This window comes from Dromiciops gliroides, chromosome 2 (genome assembly GCF_019393635.1).
Source record: "Dromiciops gliroides isolate mDroGli1 chromosome 2, mDroGli1.pri, whole genome shotgun sequence".
In the NCBI taxonomy this organism is placed as follows: Eukaryota; Metazoa; Chordata; class Mammalia; order Microbiotheria; family Microbiotheriidae; genus Dromiciops; species Dromiciops gliroides.
In genome coordinates this window covers 302,990,231-303,010,497 of record NC_057862.1, presented here as the reverse complement: position 1 = coordinate 303,010,497, position 20,267 = coordinate 302,990,231, and the positions used below count along the sequence as shown (strand labels likewise).

At 35.3% G+C, this 20,267-nt stretch overlaps 1 protein-coding gene across 7 annotated transcripts in view; it reads left to right on the top strand.

Moving 5' to 3' along the window:
* The window catches only part of PAPOLA (poly(A) polymerase alpha), a 77,689-nt gene that overhangs the window by 42,219 nt on the left and 15,203 nt on the right, over positions 1–20,267 (top strand). For all 7 annotated transcript variants that reach the window (XR_006355045.1, XM_043989411.1, XM_043989410.1 and 4 more), the window contains exons 13-15: positions 2,049–2,102; positions 2,760–2,879; positions 13,887–13,996. Coding sequence is in view for 6 of the 7 variants with exons in the window: in XM_043989411.1 (XP_043845346.1) it covers positions 2,049–2,102; positions 2,760–2,879; positions 13,887–13,996 (284 nt within the window). In the remaining variant the exon portion in view is untranslated. The remainder of the gene's footprint in view (positions 1–2,048; positions 2,103–2,759; positions 2,880–13,886; positions 13,997–20,267) is intronic.

The following is a 20,267-nucleotide window of genomic DNA, read 5'->3' as shown; positions in this document are numbered from 1 at the left end:
ACCTTCAATCATTTAAAATGTATTTTAAAAGGTATTAAGCACATTCTTGCTTTTAAAAAATAGGACTATAACATTTCCTTGATGATTCACAGTCATCATTATGAACTTCAGTTATCTTATCATGTAAAGTACCAAAATTGTCATAGTCTTTTATTATAGTAGGTCTATTTGTCCCATATATGAAGTTTCTCCCTGAAGCTATGCAGTGAACACACTTTTAAAGCAATTACTGTATACAAAACATTGAGGATAAAAAGATGAAAAAAATATAGCTTTGGTAGGGAAGCCTTAAAGCATTTATGGTACAGTGTGAGTGCACAGTCAGTATAATAAATAGTAAAATGTATAAAGATTTAAATAGTGAGCCAGATAAAATGCTGTAAAAAATTTTGGTTTATCTTCTATTTGCCTTCTCCCTGTTTTTTTTTCCCTTTTTTCTTTTAGTAATCTCCCATCTAATCAACATACAGTGGGTTGGGGAACTATATGACCAGTTTTTATAATTATGTATAAAGAAAAGCAATTAGGTTCTAAGGTAGCTTTTAGGAACCACATATATATGTATATAAACTTTAGCATGTAGCTTTTTATAATAATTGTTTTTGACTGCTTAGAGACTTGGTAGACTGGTTTTGATGTTTTTTGTTTTGTTTAGTTTTTCTCCACCTAGTTGAAGTTGCTGGATAAGTGAGCTGCTAGCATGTGTCTGTGTGTAAAGTTAACAGGTTGGCCTTTTTTTTTTAAAGCCACAGATAACTTTGCTGAAATTGATTCTTTTAACCATTGGCAGCAATGCTTTGTCAGCAAAAATAAGTGCAGAGAGTATGGACTGAATACAGCTAAACTTATTAAAGTATTCTTATTTTCCTTTTTCTTCCACTTTGAAAGATTTTTAATCCCATTTAACACAAAGGTGAGAACATTATTTAGCTAATCTTTTAGAGAGAAGAGCAAGTAGTCAAATCAGAGGTGACTAGGCTGTACTTACTGGTTTTGTGTCTAACACTTATAACAATCGCTATTCTATAATTTATTAATAAAAATTGTTGGCTAACTTCAATAAAAGTTACCAGTTATGCATGTCAGTGAGCAGTTCAATGCTTATTAATTTGGCTTTAAGGAAAAACAAGGTAATTGGTCAAGATGAGGCAGTCAAAATAAACTTGAAAATTGTGACCGATTCTACTTGGAGCCAGATATTCTTTCAGATTAATTTGGTATCAGCTTCTAAATTTAGCTTTTTGAGTTTTTCTTTAATTTTAAAAGCATTTTCCTTTATCTGTAATCTGGGTCACATTATGGATTGGATATAATTGTGCTTTGTTGGATTGAAGTAAGGCCTGTTTTTAAAATGTTAGGTCAGATTTTAAAAATATTTGAGAAATACTTGAACTCTGTTCATTTACTAGGTTATTAGCACAATCTCCATAATCATAAGGTTTATGACTAAAGCGCTGAATTTTTGTTCATTGTCCCTTTAAAACAAGCTCGTCTATTTATTTATTTAGTTAGTTAGTTATTTATTTATTTACTGGTGAGGCGATTAGGGTGAAGTGACTTGCCCAGGGTCATAAGCCTAGTAAGTGTGAAGTGTCTGAGACCAGATTTGAACTCAGGTCCTCCTGACTCCAGGGCTGGTACTTTATCCACTACTCCTCCTAGCTGCCCCCAAACAAGTTTATTTTAATGTGCTTTGAATGAATAGCCTTTAAACAGTTTTGAGGGGACAAGGTACGCCATATCATTTTTCCTCTCACTACAATTTATATTAGTTTTCTTGTTTTGAAATGATTTTTTTTAACATAATCTGTTAATGTATATCTCTTTCAGAAGCAATTAAACTGTCCTGTAGTTTGAGCACTTGTGGAATATTTATAAACAAATATAATCCATTAATGTGCATAGGGTGAGATTTTCACTTTGCAATGGTTTTTGGGCTAGCTGTTCTAAAGTTAGAACAATTCAAGGAAGCTTATAGCATTGTGGCTTGAATATCCAACTCCAAACATATAAATAAAATAAATAGCATATTGTCTTTATCTTCAAAGGCATTATATTGTACTTCTAGCAAGTGCACCAACAGAAAAGCAGCGACTAGAATGGTGAGTACAAGATAAGATTCACAGAAAAGAAACCATAAATTTCCAAATAACCCTTTGAAATAAAGCACAGATCAAAATAAAATGGACACTAGATAGGAAGAATAACTCAGTAAGCCTTTCAGTTTGACTTTGAAATTTTTTTGAGACATATATTTTGCTAGGACATTGGAATGAGGCCTCACTTTTTGTTTTGTTTGTTTTTTTAGTGATTAGTTGCCACATAACTGCCACTAATACCTTCTTAGTTTTTTTTACTTAGCACTGTGATTTTTGCTATTACTTGCAGTTCACTTTATAACTAGTCATTTCTAAAACTGCTTTGTGAAAATCTTTTCCTTAAAGGTCCAGAACAAAGACTGGTTGTCTCAAAAATTCAATATCTTGAATTTCCTGATTGAAGTAAAGCTTTTTATTTATTTTTTGAAAGAGAGTAGATATTATTTCCTGACCTTTAAGGTAGAGTACTTAAAAGTTATTGACTTCTTTAGTTACTTGGGACAATGAGTACATTAAACTGCTTTTTTGTTATTCTTTTTTAAAAGAGTACCTTAACTTCTGCTTTCAATATAATTCTTCTATTTCTGTACATTTTGCTTAACTTTTATTTTTGTTTAAAAGTGAACAGACTTTTAGTAATACTAAGTGGCATTTGTTCAGGGTGGGCTTGGTGGAATCAAAAATCCGAATCCTGGTTGGAAGTTTGGAGAAGAATGAATTCATTACACTGGCTCATGTGAATCCTCAGTCATTTCCAGCACCCAAGGAAAATCCTGACAAGTAAGCATACTCTTTCCTTTAAAGATTTTAGTAGAAGTAAGATTAAATTGTTAATCTGATAAAACAAATTAAATTCTAATTTTCCATGCTGCAGAGAATATTACTCTTGATTGAAATCCATCACTGTAGAAATTATATTTGAGTTTTTTTCTGTAAGGTTGACCTTACAGAAAGCAAATTTGATGAACTGAAATATCATAAAGCTTGTAATTAAAGTGAATGTTTACTTCATTTAAGTTTTTAAAGTATATTAAGATGTAACTTTTTAGGTTGGTTGTTTTACTCTCCAAGTTTGGAATCTTGGTTAAATGCTTTCATTTTTCAAGATAACATTTTGTCTATATTAGTCACTAAAACTGGAATGTAATATATAATTGATTTTTTAGCATTGTTTTGTTTTTTAAGTGGTGGTTTTTTAAAAAATATATTTTATGGTAATAGTTCAACTAACCTGTTGGATTTTCAAGGGATATGCTATATGATTGACTGTATAATTAAAAGTTTAACCAGAAATTCTTTTTTTTTTTTTTTTAGCTCTGGTTGCTTAAAGATCTTTGTAGAGTACTATATATTTCAATATCTTAAAGACAGATGATATGTTTACTAAATTTATAGATCATTAAATGTTATGTAGAAAGACCTACACATTCTAGAAAAATGGGCTGGATCTAATCACATGAAAAGCATATTAAGTCAAGAGGGAAAATGTACAAGTATAAGTAGTATAGACATGTGTGATTAGACAGTTTATAAAAATTGGATCTTGGTGTTTTAGTTGGTTTAACATTTTAGAAAGAAATAGTACTATAACATGGCTCCCCCAAAATAGAGTATTCAGAAAAAAATATATTAATACTAATATGCTTTGGGATAGTCTACAATGATTTCCTTTACTTCCTCATCTCCCATTCACTTCTCAACCACTTGACTCCAACCTTACTGCCTAACTGAAACTGCTTTTTTTTTTCTTCAAGGTTATCAGAAATCTCTTTTAAGTGTTAAATCCAGTGGCCTTCTCTCAGTCCTCATTCTTCTTCACCTTCCTGCAACATTTTACACTGTTGACCACCCTGTCCTCCTGGATACTTTTTCCTCCTTAGGTTATTGTGACACTACTCTCTTCTGGTTCTACTGATTGATACTGATTCTTCTCGGTCTACTTGGTTGGACCACCATCTATGTCCTGCCCTCTATGCGTGGGTGTACACCAGGGCTTTGTCCTAGGCCCTCCTGTAAGTGGTCTCATCAGTTCCTATGGACTCAACTAGCATCTCTCTTCAGATGACACCCAAATCTACATATCCAGCTCTCATCTTTCTCCTGAGCTCCAATTCTGCATCACCAACTGCCTGCTAGATATCTCCACCTGGATGTCTCGTAGGTATCTGAAACCGATCATGTCCAAAACAGAACTCATTATCTTTTCCCTTTAAACTCCTCCCTCTTCTAAACTCTCCTTTTTTTATCATAAACACTGTTTTTCTAATCACCAATCACCAAGATTCACAACCTCATTATTTCCTATTCTTCCCTTTTCTTCACTCCATGTCTAATTAGTTTCCAGGTCTTGATGATTCTATCTCTATAACATCTATTGCATCTGTTTCCTTTTCTCCAATCATCACCCTCATTCAGGTCCATATAACTGTTCACGCAGACTATTATGGTGGTCTTTTAATTGCTTGTTCTGCTACCACACTCTTCACTCTTCAGTCCATCTTTGATATACTTGAATTCTTACATCCTCTAGCATAAAGTACAAATTCCTCTGACACATAAAGACCTTCATAATCTGGCTCCAGCCTATCTTTCCAGACTTATTTAATTAATCCCTTTTACTGCACTCCAGTAAAAATGGCCTTCCAATTTTTCACATAGGACAGTTCATCTCTCACATTTGAATCTTTGCACAGGGAGCCCCCAGGCCTGAAATACTTTTACCTCATAGAGTTATTAGCTTAGTTTGTATCAAGTCTCTGATGCCACTTTCTTCAGAAGGCTTTTTCTAGTTCCTCTAATTGTTAGCTTTCTTCCCCCCCCCCCCCAAAAAAAAAAAAACCAAACAACTTTGTATTAAGCTTCTTGAGGGCAGAGACTGTTTTCCTTTGTACTGAGCAAGTTGCTTATTGAACTGAAAACATCTAGATTTCTGTGTTAGTGATATAATGTTTTAGAAGATATTAATAAAAATATTAAAGGACAGGCAGCTGGGTGGCATAGTGGATAGAGCACCAGCCCTGGAGTCAGGAGGACCTGAGTTCAAATCCAGCCTCAGACACTTAACACTTACTAGCTGTGTGACCCCTGGGCAAGTCGCTTAACCCCAATTGCCTCAAAAAAATAAATTAAAGGACAAAGTGGTGAACAATCTTAGAATCATTACTATGTGAACAATGAATGTTTGAAGGATATGAGTATATTTAACTTGGAGAACTGAGAGTTGTGGGTGGCCATGAATGGTGATCTTCAAATACTAGGCAAATAACCTTTAATAATGGGTAAGGAGGGGGGCAGCTAAGTGGCGCAGTGGATAGAGCACCGGCCCTGGATTCAGGAGTACCTGAGTTCAAATTCGGCCTGAGACACTTAACACTTACTAGCTGTGTGACTCTGGTCAAGTCACTTAACCCCAATTGCCTCACTTAAAAAAAAATGGGTAAGGAGGAATGTGTAGCTGCAGAAGAAATCTATGAATGACAAAGACAGAATTTGCTCAGTATAAAGTTTAACAATTAAACATTAACAATTAGACTTGTCGGGGGCAGCTAGGTGGCACAGTGGATAAAGTATTGGCCCTGGATTCAGGAGTACTTGAGTTCAAATCCGGCCTCAGACACTTGACACTTACTAGCTGTGTGACCCTGGGCAAGTCACTTAACCTTCATTTCTCAGCAAAAAAACAAAATAAAACAATTAGACTTGTCTAAATATTCTGCCTTATGAGGATACCAGATTGATACTATTAATGACAGTAGTAAATGGCTTTAGTTCTATTTATCATGTTGCTACTAAGAACCTATATATTCAGTGCATTGTATTATGTATGCAGTGATGCAACCAACAATATCCAAATGGACCCTGCCTTGAAGAGGTTTACATTCTATTGGGATGAGAGTAGGATGAGACACAGAATGAACAAAAGTATGTGTTAGAGTGTAAGGAGTATACAGGAGAGATCAGTCAAAAATCCAGGAATGTTTGAGGAAGGACAATGTAGTAGCTAAGAAGATTGAGACTTTATGGATGAGATTGCACCCAAGGTAAAGCTTGAAGGATGATATCTAAATAGGGCATAGGATCAGTGATCTCATCAAATTTTGTATGTTTTTCCACAGTGCACATTTCAATCCATCCTCACCATGTCCTATGAAAGTCTTTTGCTTGTTCTGTCATAAATCTTAAATAGGGTAGGGTGTCCAATCAGCATTCTTGGGGCCTTTGACTAGATTTTCAGACTTTGCATTAGTACTGCTAGAGTACATGGCCTGCCTACTACCTTTATCGGTTGTTATTACATGACACTACAGTTTGTTATTGATAATATTTTGTAGCATACTCATGATTACCTTGTGTGATCCATTGCACATTGGGGGATCCTCAACTTTAATTTTTTTAGAGACTACTGTTCCATGCTTTGTTAGCCACATAGTATCACTGCAAGAGTATTGGTGATTTTTTTTTAAGGGTATTTATATCAGGGGAAACCATGGTGTCATTCAAAAGTTTCCCAAAGATAATGTAGCCTGCACTTTTTTTCCCATTCCATTTTGGTCCCAGTTCATTGTTTTATCCACAATGTCTGTCCAAGATATGTATGCTTTTGGACCAGTTTTAAGGTCTTTCCATTCAGTGGCGTGTCATATTCTTGATAAGGAGGCATTCTTTATATGCATGATTTTACTGTGTGGATAATGAGTCCCAATTCTTTATTAATTGTGGATTTTATTTAGGAAGCTCTGCAGTGTTTCAGAGTTTAATGCAGTAAACTCTCATAATGAATTCCTCTTCTTTTTGGATTCTCTGCGGCTATCTTTTGAGAATGTCCAAATCCTATAAACAGAGTTGTTGGACACAGTAATTTCTGTTCAATTTTTAAAAGAATCTTGTGGGGGCAGCTAGGTGGCACAGTGGATAGAGCACCGGCCCTGGATTCAGGAGGACCTGAGTTCAAATGCGGCCTCAGACACTTAACACTTACTAGCTGTGTGACCCTGGGCAAGTCACTTAACCCCAATTGCCTCACCAAAAAAAAAAAAAAAAAAGGATCTTGTGGGTGTTTTTTGTTGGGAGGTTGTTACTTTGTTGGGGAGGTCCTTTAAAGTAGGACTTCTTAAGCTTTCTCCACTCATGATCCCTTTTTGCCTGAGAAATTTTTATGGGATCTTGGGTAATATAGGTATATAAAACAGGTATACATAACCTTTTACTGTTGCCAAATTTTTCTTGACTCCCACAAATGGGGTCATCACCCACAGTTTAAGAAGCTAGGTTTTAAAGGTAACATTTTGTTATACTGAGTCAAATGCCATATTATTGAGACAAACTAGTAAAGTAAGATCTTGGAGTCTCTGCATCTTTTATTTCTATGACTCTAAAGATATTTCTTGTAGAATATGCTTTGCAGAAGTCTGCCTACAGAGGAGGATTCTGAAATGTAGGGATGAGCAAGTATATTGCAGGCATGGGGGATTGCTCATACAAATGCAAAGAGGTGGGAGATGATTTGGAGAATAGCAAATAATATAGTTTGACTGGGAAACAGTGTATGAAGATAAGTAATTTCCCACATAAACAATTAGGTTGAAGCCATATTGTATATTAAGTGACAGACTTTATTTTGCATTTTTTCCCTCCTAGGAATAGTAGGGAGCCAGGTTTTTTTTGTGTGTGTGTGTGGTAGGGTGACATAGATCTATGTTTCCAGAAGATTTATTTAACCTCTCTTTGATGGCTTGATTGGGAGTGTGGTTATATAGACAGTGGTCCAGAGGAGAGGGGTAACCTGAAAAGATTGGTTATCATATGGGTAGAGGCCTATATGAGACATATTATGGAGTGTTTCTGAGACTCTTTTTTTTTTTTCTTTTTTTTGCGGGGCAATTGGGGTTAAGTGACTTGCCCAGGATCACACAGCTAGTAAGTGTTAAGTGTCTGAGGCCGGATTTGAACTCAGGTACTCCTGAATCCAGGGCCGGTGCTCTATCCACTGCACCACCTAGCTGCCCCTTCTGAGACTCTTAATAAAACAGACTACAGGAGTCATGTCAAAGGTCAGACTTAAGTCAGCCATTATTATTGAAGTTGCGGGAATTTACTGATAACTTCATCTAGAATCACATCTTGCTGCAACTTGTCTCTCTCCACTATGCTTGAGACCAAAAAGACTGCCTTCTGAATCAGCTTTCATACCTTGCTTACCAGATACTCATCTCCAGCACCCAACTTGATGCCTGTTTCTCAGATACCAGTCTTCTTTACCATTAGGATCAGCACTTCCCAAAACTGACCTAACTTTAATGACTGGGGTCAGAACTAAAGGCTCAGATACTAGTCCTTTTGCTATAAGAGCTTCATTTATAGGGAGTTGTTAACATCAAATCCAAGCTTTTTTCCCTTAAAACTTGAAAAAGAACTGATATTCCCATTCAGAGGACTCTTAAGGGTGTGAGCCCCAGTCAAAAGTACTAAAATGATTATGTTTAGCAAAATCACATACTTAATTTTCCAGTATCAGTGAATTCCTGGTTGCCTTAAGTGAGAACCATTCCTTTTCCCTGCCACCATTTTTTGTTATCTTAGTCCTTTTAATCTGCCCTTTCCATATCCCAGTCTACCTCCCCCCACCCCTTTCATTGTGCTTTCTGGATTCCCTTTTTTATTATTTACAAACTTCTCTTGCCTCATCTTTATGTCACAGAAATCTAGATCCTTTACAAGAGACACTTTCCCTACTCGTTCACTGCTGGTTGTACTTTCTCATGTGATTTCACACATACATTTCTTTTTTCCATTGTTACTTGACAACAAGTAACTCCTCCTTTATGGATCACCCATTGCAAACGTATTACCCAGTTCATTTCCTGGTGGTGGTTTTTAAAAGAATTTTCATGTCACTTATTCTTTTCTCAAGGAGTTCAGTATTGATCACTGGAAGTGATTTCTTCTCTACCTTAATTTCTGTTCTTCATATTAGATAACTTCAGCATACACATTGATGTTTGCTGAAATGCTCTGGTCTCTCAGTTCTTCAGTCTCTCCTCTTTAATTCTGTCCTAGCCACAGCAGTAATGGGAACACTACTGAGCAAATCATCCTCCCATATCACCCACAAATTTCTATAATCAAGTATTCTTATTTTTTTTATCCAACTATAAGTTTTCATTCCATCTGTGTCTTCATTCCTTTTAAACTCTTTTTTTGTCCTAACCATGATCACCATTTCCTCTATCCTTAAGTAATATCCCAGCCCATCACCCCTGAACTCTTTGTGAATCAGTTCAGCTCCGTTGAACTATAAAACTGTTTTGCACTTTCAAATCCTTTGCTTCCTTATTTTGTTGCAGCTCATACTTTGCCAAATCCCACTTATGGATCACTCTTAACCATTACCCTCCATTCCTATTCATGAGCTGCTGATTTATGCTAGAGGGAGTCATACAATCTTTCTCAGTGGGTCTGTTAGAAATTTATATTATCTGATATCAGCTAGGACCTCACTTCAGCAAGGCAGTAGACACTAGCTGTGTGATTTGGGCAAGTGACTTATGTTTTTCACAGTTTCTTCATCAGTACAATGGAGATAATAATAGTACCTAATGCTCAAGGTTATTATGAAGATCAAATGAGATAGTACATGTAAAGTGCTTACACAGCCTGGCACTTAAGTTCTATATAAATGTAAGTTGTTATTGTTGTTATTACATCTCAGTTCCTACAATAGCTGTACCAAACCTCTATTCTCCTCAAGCCTCCCATGCAATCCCTTCATGTTTATAGCTGAGAACTGTACCTCATTTTGAGAAAGTAGAGGCCATTTTTCTGGCAGTTCTCTTTTATTCACTATTTGACATCTAAAGACCTTCAAATTATTCCTAAGTTTTACCTCAGTTTCTGGAGAAGAGTTGGCCATTTTCCTTATCAAGACTAGTTGCTCTATATGTACTCTTTTTTTTTGGTGAGGCAATTGGGGTTAAGTGACTTGCCCAGGGTCACACAGCTAGTAAGTATCAAGTGTGTAAGGCCAGATTTGAACTCAGGTCCTCCTGAATCCAGGGCCAGTGCTCTATTCACTGTGCCACCTAGCTGCCCCTCTATATGTATTCTTGATCCCATTTTCTCTGAAGTCTTTCTCCTCCTTCCCTTCATTGTCATTCTTTCATTTTCAATCTCATCCTCAGTCTATCATTTTCAGTCTCTTTCCCTGCTATCTACAAACCTGCTCAGCTTTCCTCATCCTTACAAAGTCCTTCTTTAATTCTACCATGCTCTGTCATCCATTTATCTCTCCTCCCATCACAGCCTAAATCCCAGAAAAGCTATCTCCGATTCATTGCCTCCATTTCTTGTCTTCTCACTTCTTAATCACTGACTTACAACTGAAATGAAACTGCTCTCTCCAAAACCACCACTGATCTTTATTTTTTATTTATTTAATTGTCAACAAACAAACATTTCAGTATACAAAGTATAAAAGAAGAGGGTCGGGTATGAAGTAAATTTTTGTTAAAGATGGTTAAGTGTATCTTAAATTTAACAATAGTAACAAATTTGTGCTGTTTGTGTCTCCTATATTACTTTTGTTTTCTTTGGCGTAGTTTTATTGATGCTCTTTTTTGCATTTTGATAAATTCCCAGTAAACCTCTCCCTCTTCCTCCCATAGAAGGTCTCCTCGGTAACAAGTAAGTATAGTCAAGTGAAATACCTCAATACATTGGTTGTGTTTAAAAATGCATGTCTCATTCTGCATCTCTAGTCTACCTTTTTGACTTGGAAATGGGAGACATGCTTCAACGCTAGTTCTTTTGAAGTCATGACTTACCAGTTACTTTGATAAAAATTGTGAAGTCTTTCAAAGTTTTTATTCTTTACCATATTGTGGTCTTGTAGATTGTTCTTCTGATTCTGCTCATTTCACTCTGCATTAATTTATATGTCTTCCAGCTTTTCTATAAATCTGTCATGTCATATTCATCATTTCTTATGGTACAATAACATTTCATTACATTTATAAATCAGTTTGTTCATCTGTTTTCCAGCTGATGGGCACCTGCTTTGTTTCCAGTTCTTTGTTACTACAAAAGTGGTAGTATAAATATTTTTGTTCATATAGGTCCTTTTTTCTTTGACCTCTTCAGGTTATATGCCTAGCAGTGGTATTGTTGTGTCAATGATTATATATGGGTTAGTGACTTTTCCTAAAAATATCTTAATTGGCAAATCCAATGTCCTTTTCTTAATTCTTATTCTTCTTGATCTCTCTGCAGCTTTTGACATTGACCAGTACATTTTCATTTACTGGTTCAATCATGCCTTACCCCTAACTATGGGTGTGCCCCAGGGTTTTGTCCTGGGTCCTCTTCTTTTTCCATACAGTCTTTTAGTGATCTCTTCAGCTTCCATGGGTTCAGTAATCTATGCAGATGACTCTCATATTTATATATGTAGCCCCAGTCTCTCTCCTAATCTCCAGTTTTCTATCACTAATTTCCTAATTGAACTTTTTAGACCTGGTGTCCAGTAGACATATCAAACTCTCAGCATATCTAAAATGGAACTAATTTTCTTTTCCCCAAAAGCCACTTTTTCAAACTTGTGTATTTTTGTTAATGCCATTATCTTACTCTTGACTATCTGTATCTCTCTCTCTTTCTCTCTCTCTCTCTGTGTCTCACATACACACCCCACATTCTCTTTTTTCCACATATTTAATCACTTTCTACATCATATTCTATCTCCACAACATATCTTACCCCTGTTTCCTTTCTCCTCACAAGTCACCATATTAGTTCAAGCCAGCCACCATCACCTGTCACTTAGACTATTTGCAGTAACCTTGTGATTGATCTGCCTCCCTCAAGCCTCTCCCAACTCCCTTCTATCCTTCACATAGCCACAAAAGTAACTTATTTAAATTACAGGCTTTACTTTGCATTTTAGTGCCTTACTGTGACATATCCTTCCCTGACTCACTCACTCTTCTCTCTTCTCCCTTCTGTCTAGGATCAGTTATTAACTTCTGTTAGTTTTAGAGCCCATACTTTACAGCCTGTTCCCAGCTTACCTTTATGTCCTAAAACATATATTACTGTTCCTCATTTTCAGTCAAACTGACCTTTCTATTCATATACAGCATTCTGCCTCCCATCTCCCCATTCTTAGTTTATATATTGTCTTCAGCTTCACCTCATGAATTCCTTGTTTTCCTTCAAAGCTTAGATGAAATGCTACTTCTTAAATGAAGCCTTTCCTGAACTTCATAGCTACCAGTGCATCCAAATGATACACACTTTTATGTATACGTTTTGTATCCCTCAGTTGAATATAAGCTTCTTGAGGACACAGAATATTTCATTTTTCCTTAGAACCATCAGTACATGATACATAGTAGGCACTCAATAAATGACTGACAGGTGGTTGAAGTAGAAGTTACAGCCCTGGTTATAGCACAAAGGGGGTGGGAAGAAAGTGTTATTGACACCAAGGTTATAAACCTAAATGGTCTTGCCACCAGCAGAAAAAGGAGAGTTTGAAGGAGAGGCAGGTTGAGGGAAAAGGAAAAATATGTGTTCAGTTTTGTACTTGTTTGACTTAAGGTGCCAGATGAATATCCAAGTCTAGATGTCCAGCAAATTGGAAATGCATAAATGAATTTCAGAAGAGAAATTGTTGTGGTTTTTCTAGCATCAGGCAAGTCACTTAGGATCCTCAGACTACTATTTCCTCATCTGCAAAAGGGAGTCAAACTACAATTTAGAGATAAAGGCTCATAGAATCATAGAACCTAGACTTTGAAAGGAACTTCAGGAGTCATCCACTATAACCCTCTCTTTCTGTGATAGAGGAAATTGAGGGCCAGAAATTTTAAGTAACTTGCCTAAGTAAGGTAATAGAGCCAAGTTTTGAACCTAGGTCCAAACCTAGTGCTTATTCTAGACTGGAATTGAACCTTAGAGATATAGGGTCATAGAATCATATAAGTAGACTTTGAAAATAACCTCAGAGGTCATCCAGCAGTACCCTCTCTTTTTATAGTTGAGGAATCAGAACCCCATAAAGGTTAAGTGACCTGCCTAAATTAGTAAGGGTAGAGCAAGGATTTGAACCCAGTTCCAAATCCACTGTTTATTCTATTGCCCCACTAGATATTCCCTTTTATCTCTAAATCTGTCTTTCATAAATACAGATGGGTAAGTTCTATAATCAGATAGGCATTTGAACTAGATGGTTGCTTAGAAGTTAATTTCAAAGAGCTAGGTTTGATCTTCTTTGCTAAGAGTTTTGCTTTTTTAAAAAATTCAGGATATTGCTTTATTTCTAGTGCTTTCAAGTGTCATAATGAACTTGTTGATCTGTTTAATAGCATAGACATAGAAAATGTAGGTGAGATTGCGCTGAGACAACCAAAATTTTTTATATTATTTTTTTGGCTGTATTTATTTTATTTTTATTGATGTTCTTTGCTTTTACATTACCCTCATTTCCAATTATATCCTTCCCACTCTCCCACCTTAAGAACCATCCCTTGTAACAAAGGGTGAATTTATTTTAGAAGTGAGCCATAATTATTTGGATTTTTGTGTAATTCAAGTTTTACTCTATGGTTCAATCATATGATCTATCTAATAAAATTGTTATAAAGGATTTAACATACATATACTTTTTTAGGAAGTTTATTTTTTATTTTGTTATATATAACTTAATCTAGAAATGTTTTTAATGTCCATGTTGATCAAATTGAAAAAGTTTTTAGAAATTTTATGACTATTTTGTACTGAAATATTTTGCAGGGAAGAATTTCGTACAATGTGGGTGATTGGATTAGTCTTCAAAAAAACAGAAAACTCTGAAAACCTCAGTGTTGACCTTACATATGACATTCAATCTTTCACAGATACAGGTAAGTTATGTGATTTAAAAAATGATAAATTTAAGGTATTTAGCATGTATTCTCATTGAATTTGGAATAATCTTTGTTGTAGTATTATTTGTGAAAGTGCCCCAGTTTGTTTTTTGCTATTTGGGGGATGTACAAATTTCTGAAAAGAATTAGGCCACTAAAGCAGTAGGCCTTTATCATGGCACATTATAGATCACAGAAAGTCAAGAAGGCCCATGGCCTGAGATGAGCCATCAGAGGCAAAGACATGAAGATTCAAGGGAAAATATATATTTGAGTGTCGATTCTTGGAGGGGGAAGCATACAACCTGTTTCAGTTATCCTAAGATGAAAGATGGAGATCAGCATTGATTCTTCAGAGTGGCTGTCCTCAGATTTGGCACACCTGACTTTCTCCTTCAAATGAGGGCAGCTGATAGAGGCAGGTGAGCCAAGTGAGTGTCATGCTTTTATAGAGGGATGGTCTTTCACTCTAGCATGTCTGGTTGTTTTTCTATCTCTGATTTCACAGACCTGGAGATGCTAGGGATTATAAACAATTTAGTAGAACAGGGAAACAAAATAAGTAATGAGTATTTCAAAGAAAGGGGTCAAAGTTGTTAGGTAGAAAGAGGGAGACATGTTGAATATACAGAGCAATAGACTGTCTCCTGCAAATGTTCTTTATGGTTTTTGGGGAGAGCAGAAAAACTAGAGGAGTTTTCTGTTATAAGAAAGAGACAATTAAAATAACTTGTCTTGTTAAGCACATGTCTTCAGAATGATTTTTAAATGTTTTAGGGGTATACGGGTATATAAGGAAATCTGGCTTACTGTTATTAGCATCAGTGTCAATATAGTCTACTTTGCTGTAAGGGAATCTCATAAACATAGGACATACTGACCTTAAAATTTATTTCATCTGTATACAATCTAGTTGAACCTTGTATTTGGATTGCTTGGAACTGGAAGTGATCTGAATAAGTGTACTGAAATCTGGATAGCTTGGCATTCCTGCCCTGCCTCCTACTCTGAGTCTTGGAATTGGAGGTTCAACCTAATCCACCAGCTGCCGTAGGAGGTTTGATCTTTACAGCAAGTATAGGTCAATTGTATTTTTATAGGAAAAAGTTGAGGAGGAAGTTTTTTTAAAAAATTAATTAGGTTGGCTAATATCATGGTATAGATGGCTTTTAAAAAATAAACAGAACTTTTATTGATAACTTATTTTTTACATCATATACATTTCCCGGTGTAGTTTCTGCATGCCTGTGTGTGTGTGTGTGTGTGTGTGTGTGTGTATGTATTTAAGGGGGAGGGAGAGAGGGAGGGAGGGAGAATGATCAGCCTAAGTAGTCTCTAGGGGTCAAAAGGTATGGACATTTCAGCAACTTCATTACTGCATAATTCTGAATTGCTTTCTATAATAGTTGAATCATTTCACAGCTTCACTCAGTGCATTAGTTTGTTTTTACACTGTCCCTACAGCATTGGCTGTTCTCATCTTTTGTCATCTTTGCCAATTTAATGGGTGTGAGGTGAAATCTCTTCTTGTTTTGATTTGCATTTCTCTTATTATTAGGGATAAGTCTTTCATGTGATTGTTTAAATGGTTTATACTTCCCCGTTTTTTAGAATTGTTTATTCATATTCTTTGACCACTTATCTATTGGATTGGCATGTGTGTGTATGTTTATGTATGTATATGTGTGTATATTTATATATGCACTATACATATATACATAATATGACAATAGACTCTTTTCAGACATACTTGATACAAGCATGTTTTCATTATTGACTACTTACCTTCTTATCCTAGTTTTATTTTGTTCATGTCATGTGATCAGAATGATTTCTTTGATCTTTTGTGATCATCACCCCATTTTTTGTTAAGAATTCATCACATTCATGTTCTTCTTGTGGTTGTAAAAGGTGCCAGAACTAGTTATGTTCTAATTATTTTTAATGGCATAACCTCTAATATTTAAATCCAAAATATGCTTTTGGAGTTCATTTTTGTGTGTAGTATAATATATTGCTCTAAATTTAATCTCTGCCAGATTGCTTTCCATTTTTCCCAGCAATTCTTGTCAAATGGGGAATTCTTCCCCAGATAACTTACGTTTTTAGGTTTATTGAGCACTAAGTTACTGAATTAAATGATGTCTTATTCTCCGTTGTCTAGTCAGTTCCACTGAATCTACTCTTCTGTTTTTTAAACCGACACTAAGTATTTTTGATCTTTACTTGTTTTGTGGTATAATTTGAGCTCTGAAAGTGTTGTTCCCTCTAAATTATTAAAAAAAAATTTTTTTTAATCTTTGAGTTTCTAAACTTTTTGTTCCTCCAAATCATGTTATTGTCAAGCTCTGAATATTCCCTTGTTAGTTTGATTAATATAACACTACGTCTACAAGTTAATTCTGATAGTGGTGCCATTTTTATTATATTGGCATAGCGTAGAATGGCAGTAAACAAATCCCAGAGAGCAGTCAGTATAATTGACCAGGGTTATATTTATACAATAATAAAAGTTAAAAGTCCTACTTCTACACTTGTGACTTTAAGTGAAACTTCTCTAAGCCATTTAATTATCTATAAAATGCGAGAATTGTAAGTAGATAATCATATAATAATCACCAAATCTCTTTTGGTTTTAAATCCTGGGATTTTTCTTCCAGGGACTGTGGTAGATAATTTGGTCTTGATCTTACCCCCTGGTTTATAGATTTGATGTAAAATATTTTGTTCTCTTGGGTAGTTTCCCCAAAACAGAAATCTCTAGACTGCCACTAATGGGTTGGCCTACAAGTGGAAAATCAGTTTGAGGATTGTTATATGCTATGTTTGAAAAACATTTGTCTCATGGAGACTTTGTTAGTAAATAATTTCACTTTTTCATTTCCAGACATAAAAACAGATTCATAGTAAGTGCACTGGTTATATAGAAGCTTGAAGCAAAAATTAGATTAAAATTGCATGTGGTCTCCAATAATTTTAAATTTGTATCTGTTATGGGAGGATTATGGGCCCTGGTTACCCCAACTTTTTTGGGGGGGTTTATGTTAAAACAATTATTAATTTTACTTAATATCTATTTTTGGTTACGATACAGTATATTTTACTGTCACTTTTTTTTTTTTTAAATTTTTTTTTTTTTTTTTTGCGGGGCAATGGGGGTTAAGTGACTTGCCCAGGGTCACACAGCTAGTAAGTGTTAAGTGTCTGAGGCTGGATTTGAACTCAGGTATTCCTGAATCCAGGGCCAGCGCTTTAACCACTTCGCCATCTAGCTGCCCCCCTTTTACTGTCACTTTTAACCAAATAATTCCTCAAATCTTCAGTTAAAAAATTGGAAATACCACCATACTGGAAATTGCTACAAAAATTGCTATTAAAAATTGCTTTTCAAAGAGAAATATTTTTGAATGAGATATTAATTTTCAAAAAAGTTTTTATCATAGTTGAAAATATTGTGCAAAAATCTTTTATCTTGGGGTTCCATGAGAGCAGGTGAAGTTGAGACTTGTTATTTCCATAGGTCCTTCCTTAACTACAGTTATGATTGTCTCTGTCCCAAGGTGGGCTTTGATTTTTACACATTTTCTTTCTTTCTTTCTCTCTTTCTTTCTCTCTTTCTCTCTTTCTTTCTTTCTTTCTTTCTTTCTTTCTTTCTTTCTTTCTTTCTTTCTTTCTTTCTTTCTTTCTCTCTTTCTCTCTTTCTCTCTTTCTCTCTCTCTTTCTCTCTTTCTCTCTTTTTCTCTTTCTCTCTCTCTTTCTCTCGCTCTCGCTCCCCTTCCTCCCTACCCTCCCGTCCCTGTCCTGTCCTGTCCCGTCCCGTCTGTCCTTCTTTATGAGGCAATCGGGGTTAAGTTACTTGCCCAGGGTCACACTGCTAGTAAGTGTTAAGTGTCTGAGGTCACATTTGAACTCAGGTCCTCCTGAATCCAGGGCTGGTGCTCTATCTACTACTCCACCTAGCTGCCCCTGGTAAGTTTTGCAAGATGCAGATCATGAGTGATAATTCACATTTATTTTGGCACTGTTAAACAGCCATGTGAAACAAGTAGTATGTTTCTCCCTACTTTACAGATGGAGAAACTGAGGTTTTTTTAAGAGTCTCTGTGGCCACACAGCTAGTAAGTGTTAGAACTCCATGTCTAGTACTTTTTATGATATGCATCTCAAATTGGACTTTTATCTGTTTTCAGCTTTTTAGGTTAGATTTAAAACACAACACAACCAATCCCCCAAATATGTAGGATTAATATCCAATGATTTGTCCATGCCTCTCTTTTGTCTCTTGGAAACTTCTTCAGTTTCTGTAAATTTAATTATCCAACCCAGTTTTTCCTCTGATCTTCAGTCCTTTATCTCCAAATGCCTATTTAACATTTCAAACTGAATATTCTGAAGTTAATTCCAACTCAACATATCCAAAACAGAACTCATTATCTTCCTGACACTTTACCCCTCCATAGCTATTCTTCTAGACTTTACTATTTCTGTTGAGGGCACCACCATTCTTCCGTTCTCTTAGGTTCTTTTTTTAATTTTTGACGTGTTTTTGTTTTTTGGTGAGGCAATTGAGGTTAAGTGACTTGCCCAGGGTCACACAGCTAGTGAGTGTCAAGTGTCTGAGGCCAGATTTGAACTCAGGCCCTCCTGAATCCAGGGCTGGTGCTCTATTCACTGTGCCACATAGCTGCCCCTCTCTTAGGTTCTTAATGTTGTCCTGAACTCCTTACTCTTACTCTATATAATCCATTCACTTGCCACAGGTTTTTTTGCAGCTATCCCTTTTTCTTGTTTCACTCAGCTACTGTTTTAATAGTAGTCTTTTTCACCTTTTGCTTAGATTTTGTATTAGTCTCCTAATTGATCTCCCTAATTCAGATCTCTCTTTGTTGCATTCCATCCTCCACAGTGCTATTTTCCTTATGCACTTATTCTGCCTGTATAACTCCCCCACTCAGTAGATTCTAAGAGTTCCCTGTTGCTTTTAGGATGAAGTATACTCTTCTGTTTGACTTTTAAAGTCCTTTACAACTTATCCCCAATGTATCTTTTCAGTCTCATCTCACATCACTTGTATATTGCCTTTTTACATAGTGCGATTTAGCCATACTGGCTGCCTTTTTGTTGTTCTTCATACATTTGGCACTTGACTGTCCCATATTCTTGGAATATATTTTCTCTTTTTCTCTGCTTCATAGAATCCTTCTGTCCCTTAAAGATAGTTCATGCTGTATCTTCTTTATCAGAATTTCTTAACTTGGGATCTGTGAGCTTTAAAAAAAAAATGTTTTGAATAATGATTTAAATTGAATTGTTTTCTTCTGTAATCTTATTTTATGCATTTTAGAATAGGTCTGTAGGCTTCACAAGACTGCCAAAGGGGTCTATAACACACAAAAAAATTAAGAATCTCTTGTATACATGAAATCTTTCCTGATCTTAACTACTAGAACTCTCCCTAATTGCCTTGTTTTTACTCTTTGTCTTTAATCTCTAAATGTTCATATATACATGCATATATATACATATATGTGTGTGTGTATTTGCTGTCTCTCCCTCTAGAGAGACAATAATCTTTGAGAGTAGGGATTATTATATTTTTTTCTATTTGTACTTGCACAATATAGTATAATTATAATGCTTTACACATAGTAGGAATTTAATAAACGATTGTTGATGTGATCTGTAGTGATAGAATACTTTCATTTACGGTTAAATGGTTTATTTAACTTATTTTTGTTCAACATTCATAGTAAAATACTGTGGTTTATGTAAATCTTATGTCTTTTAACCCTTAATAGGATGTCTTTATTTAGCAAATGTTTCTTTTATTCAAAGAGATATTAGGTGCCTGTATTCAGGGAATAGTTCTAGGCTCTGAGAGTTACTGGCATATGTAAATTGGGGTAGCTACTTTTAACTACTTCTGTTTTTGGTATATTAAAGAGTTGTCTTTGAGGTAATATTCACCTTTCATCACAGCAATTGGAATAAATTACATTGGGATAAATTTGACTAGCATTTAATGTTTTTATATTTTTAAAAATGTCAGTTGAATCCTTAAATTGCATTAGAAATAGAATTTATTTTATATAGCAATTAAAATGTAGTTGTGTTTGTTGCTATACTTGATTTAGAATACATATGTGGAAAAATGACAAATATAGTAGTAGTAATAGTAGTTGGCCATGAAGGAGTTAGAATATTAATGTTAATTTATTAGTGAGTAATTAATTAGTGATTGTGACTTTCTTCTATAGTCTTGTTTTGT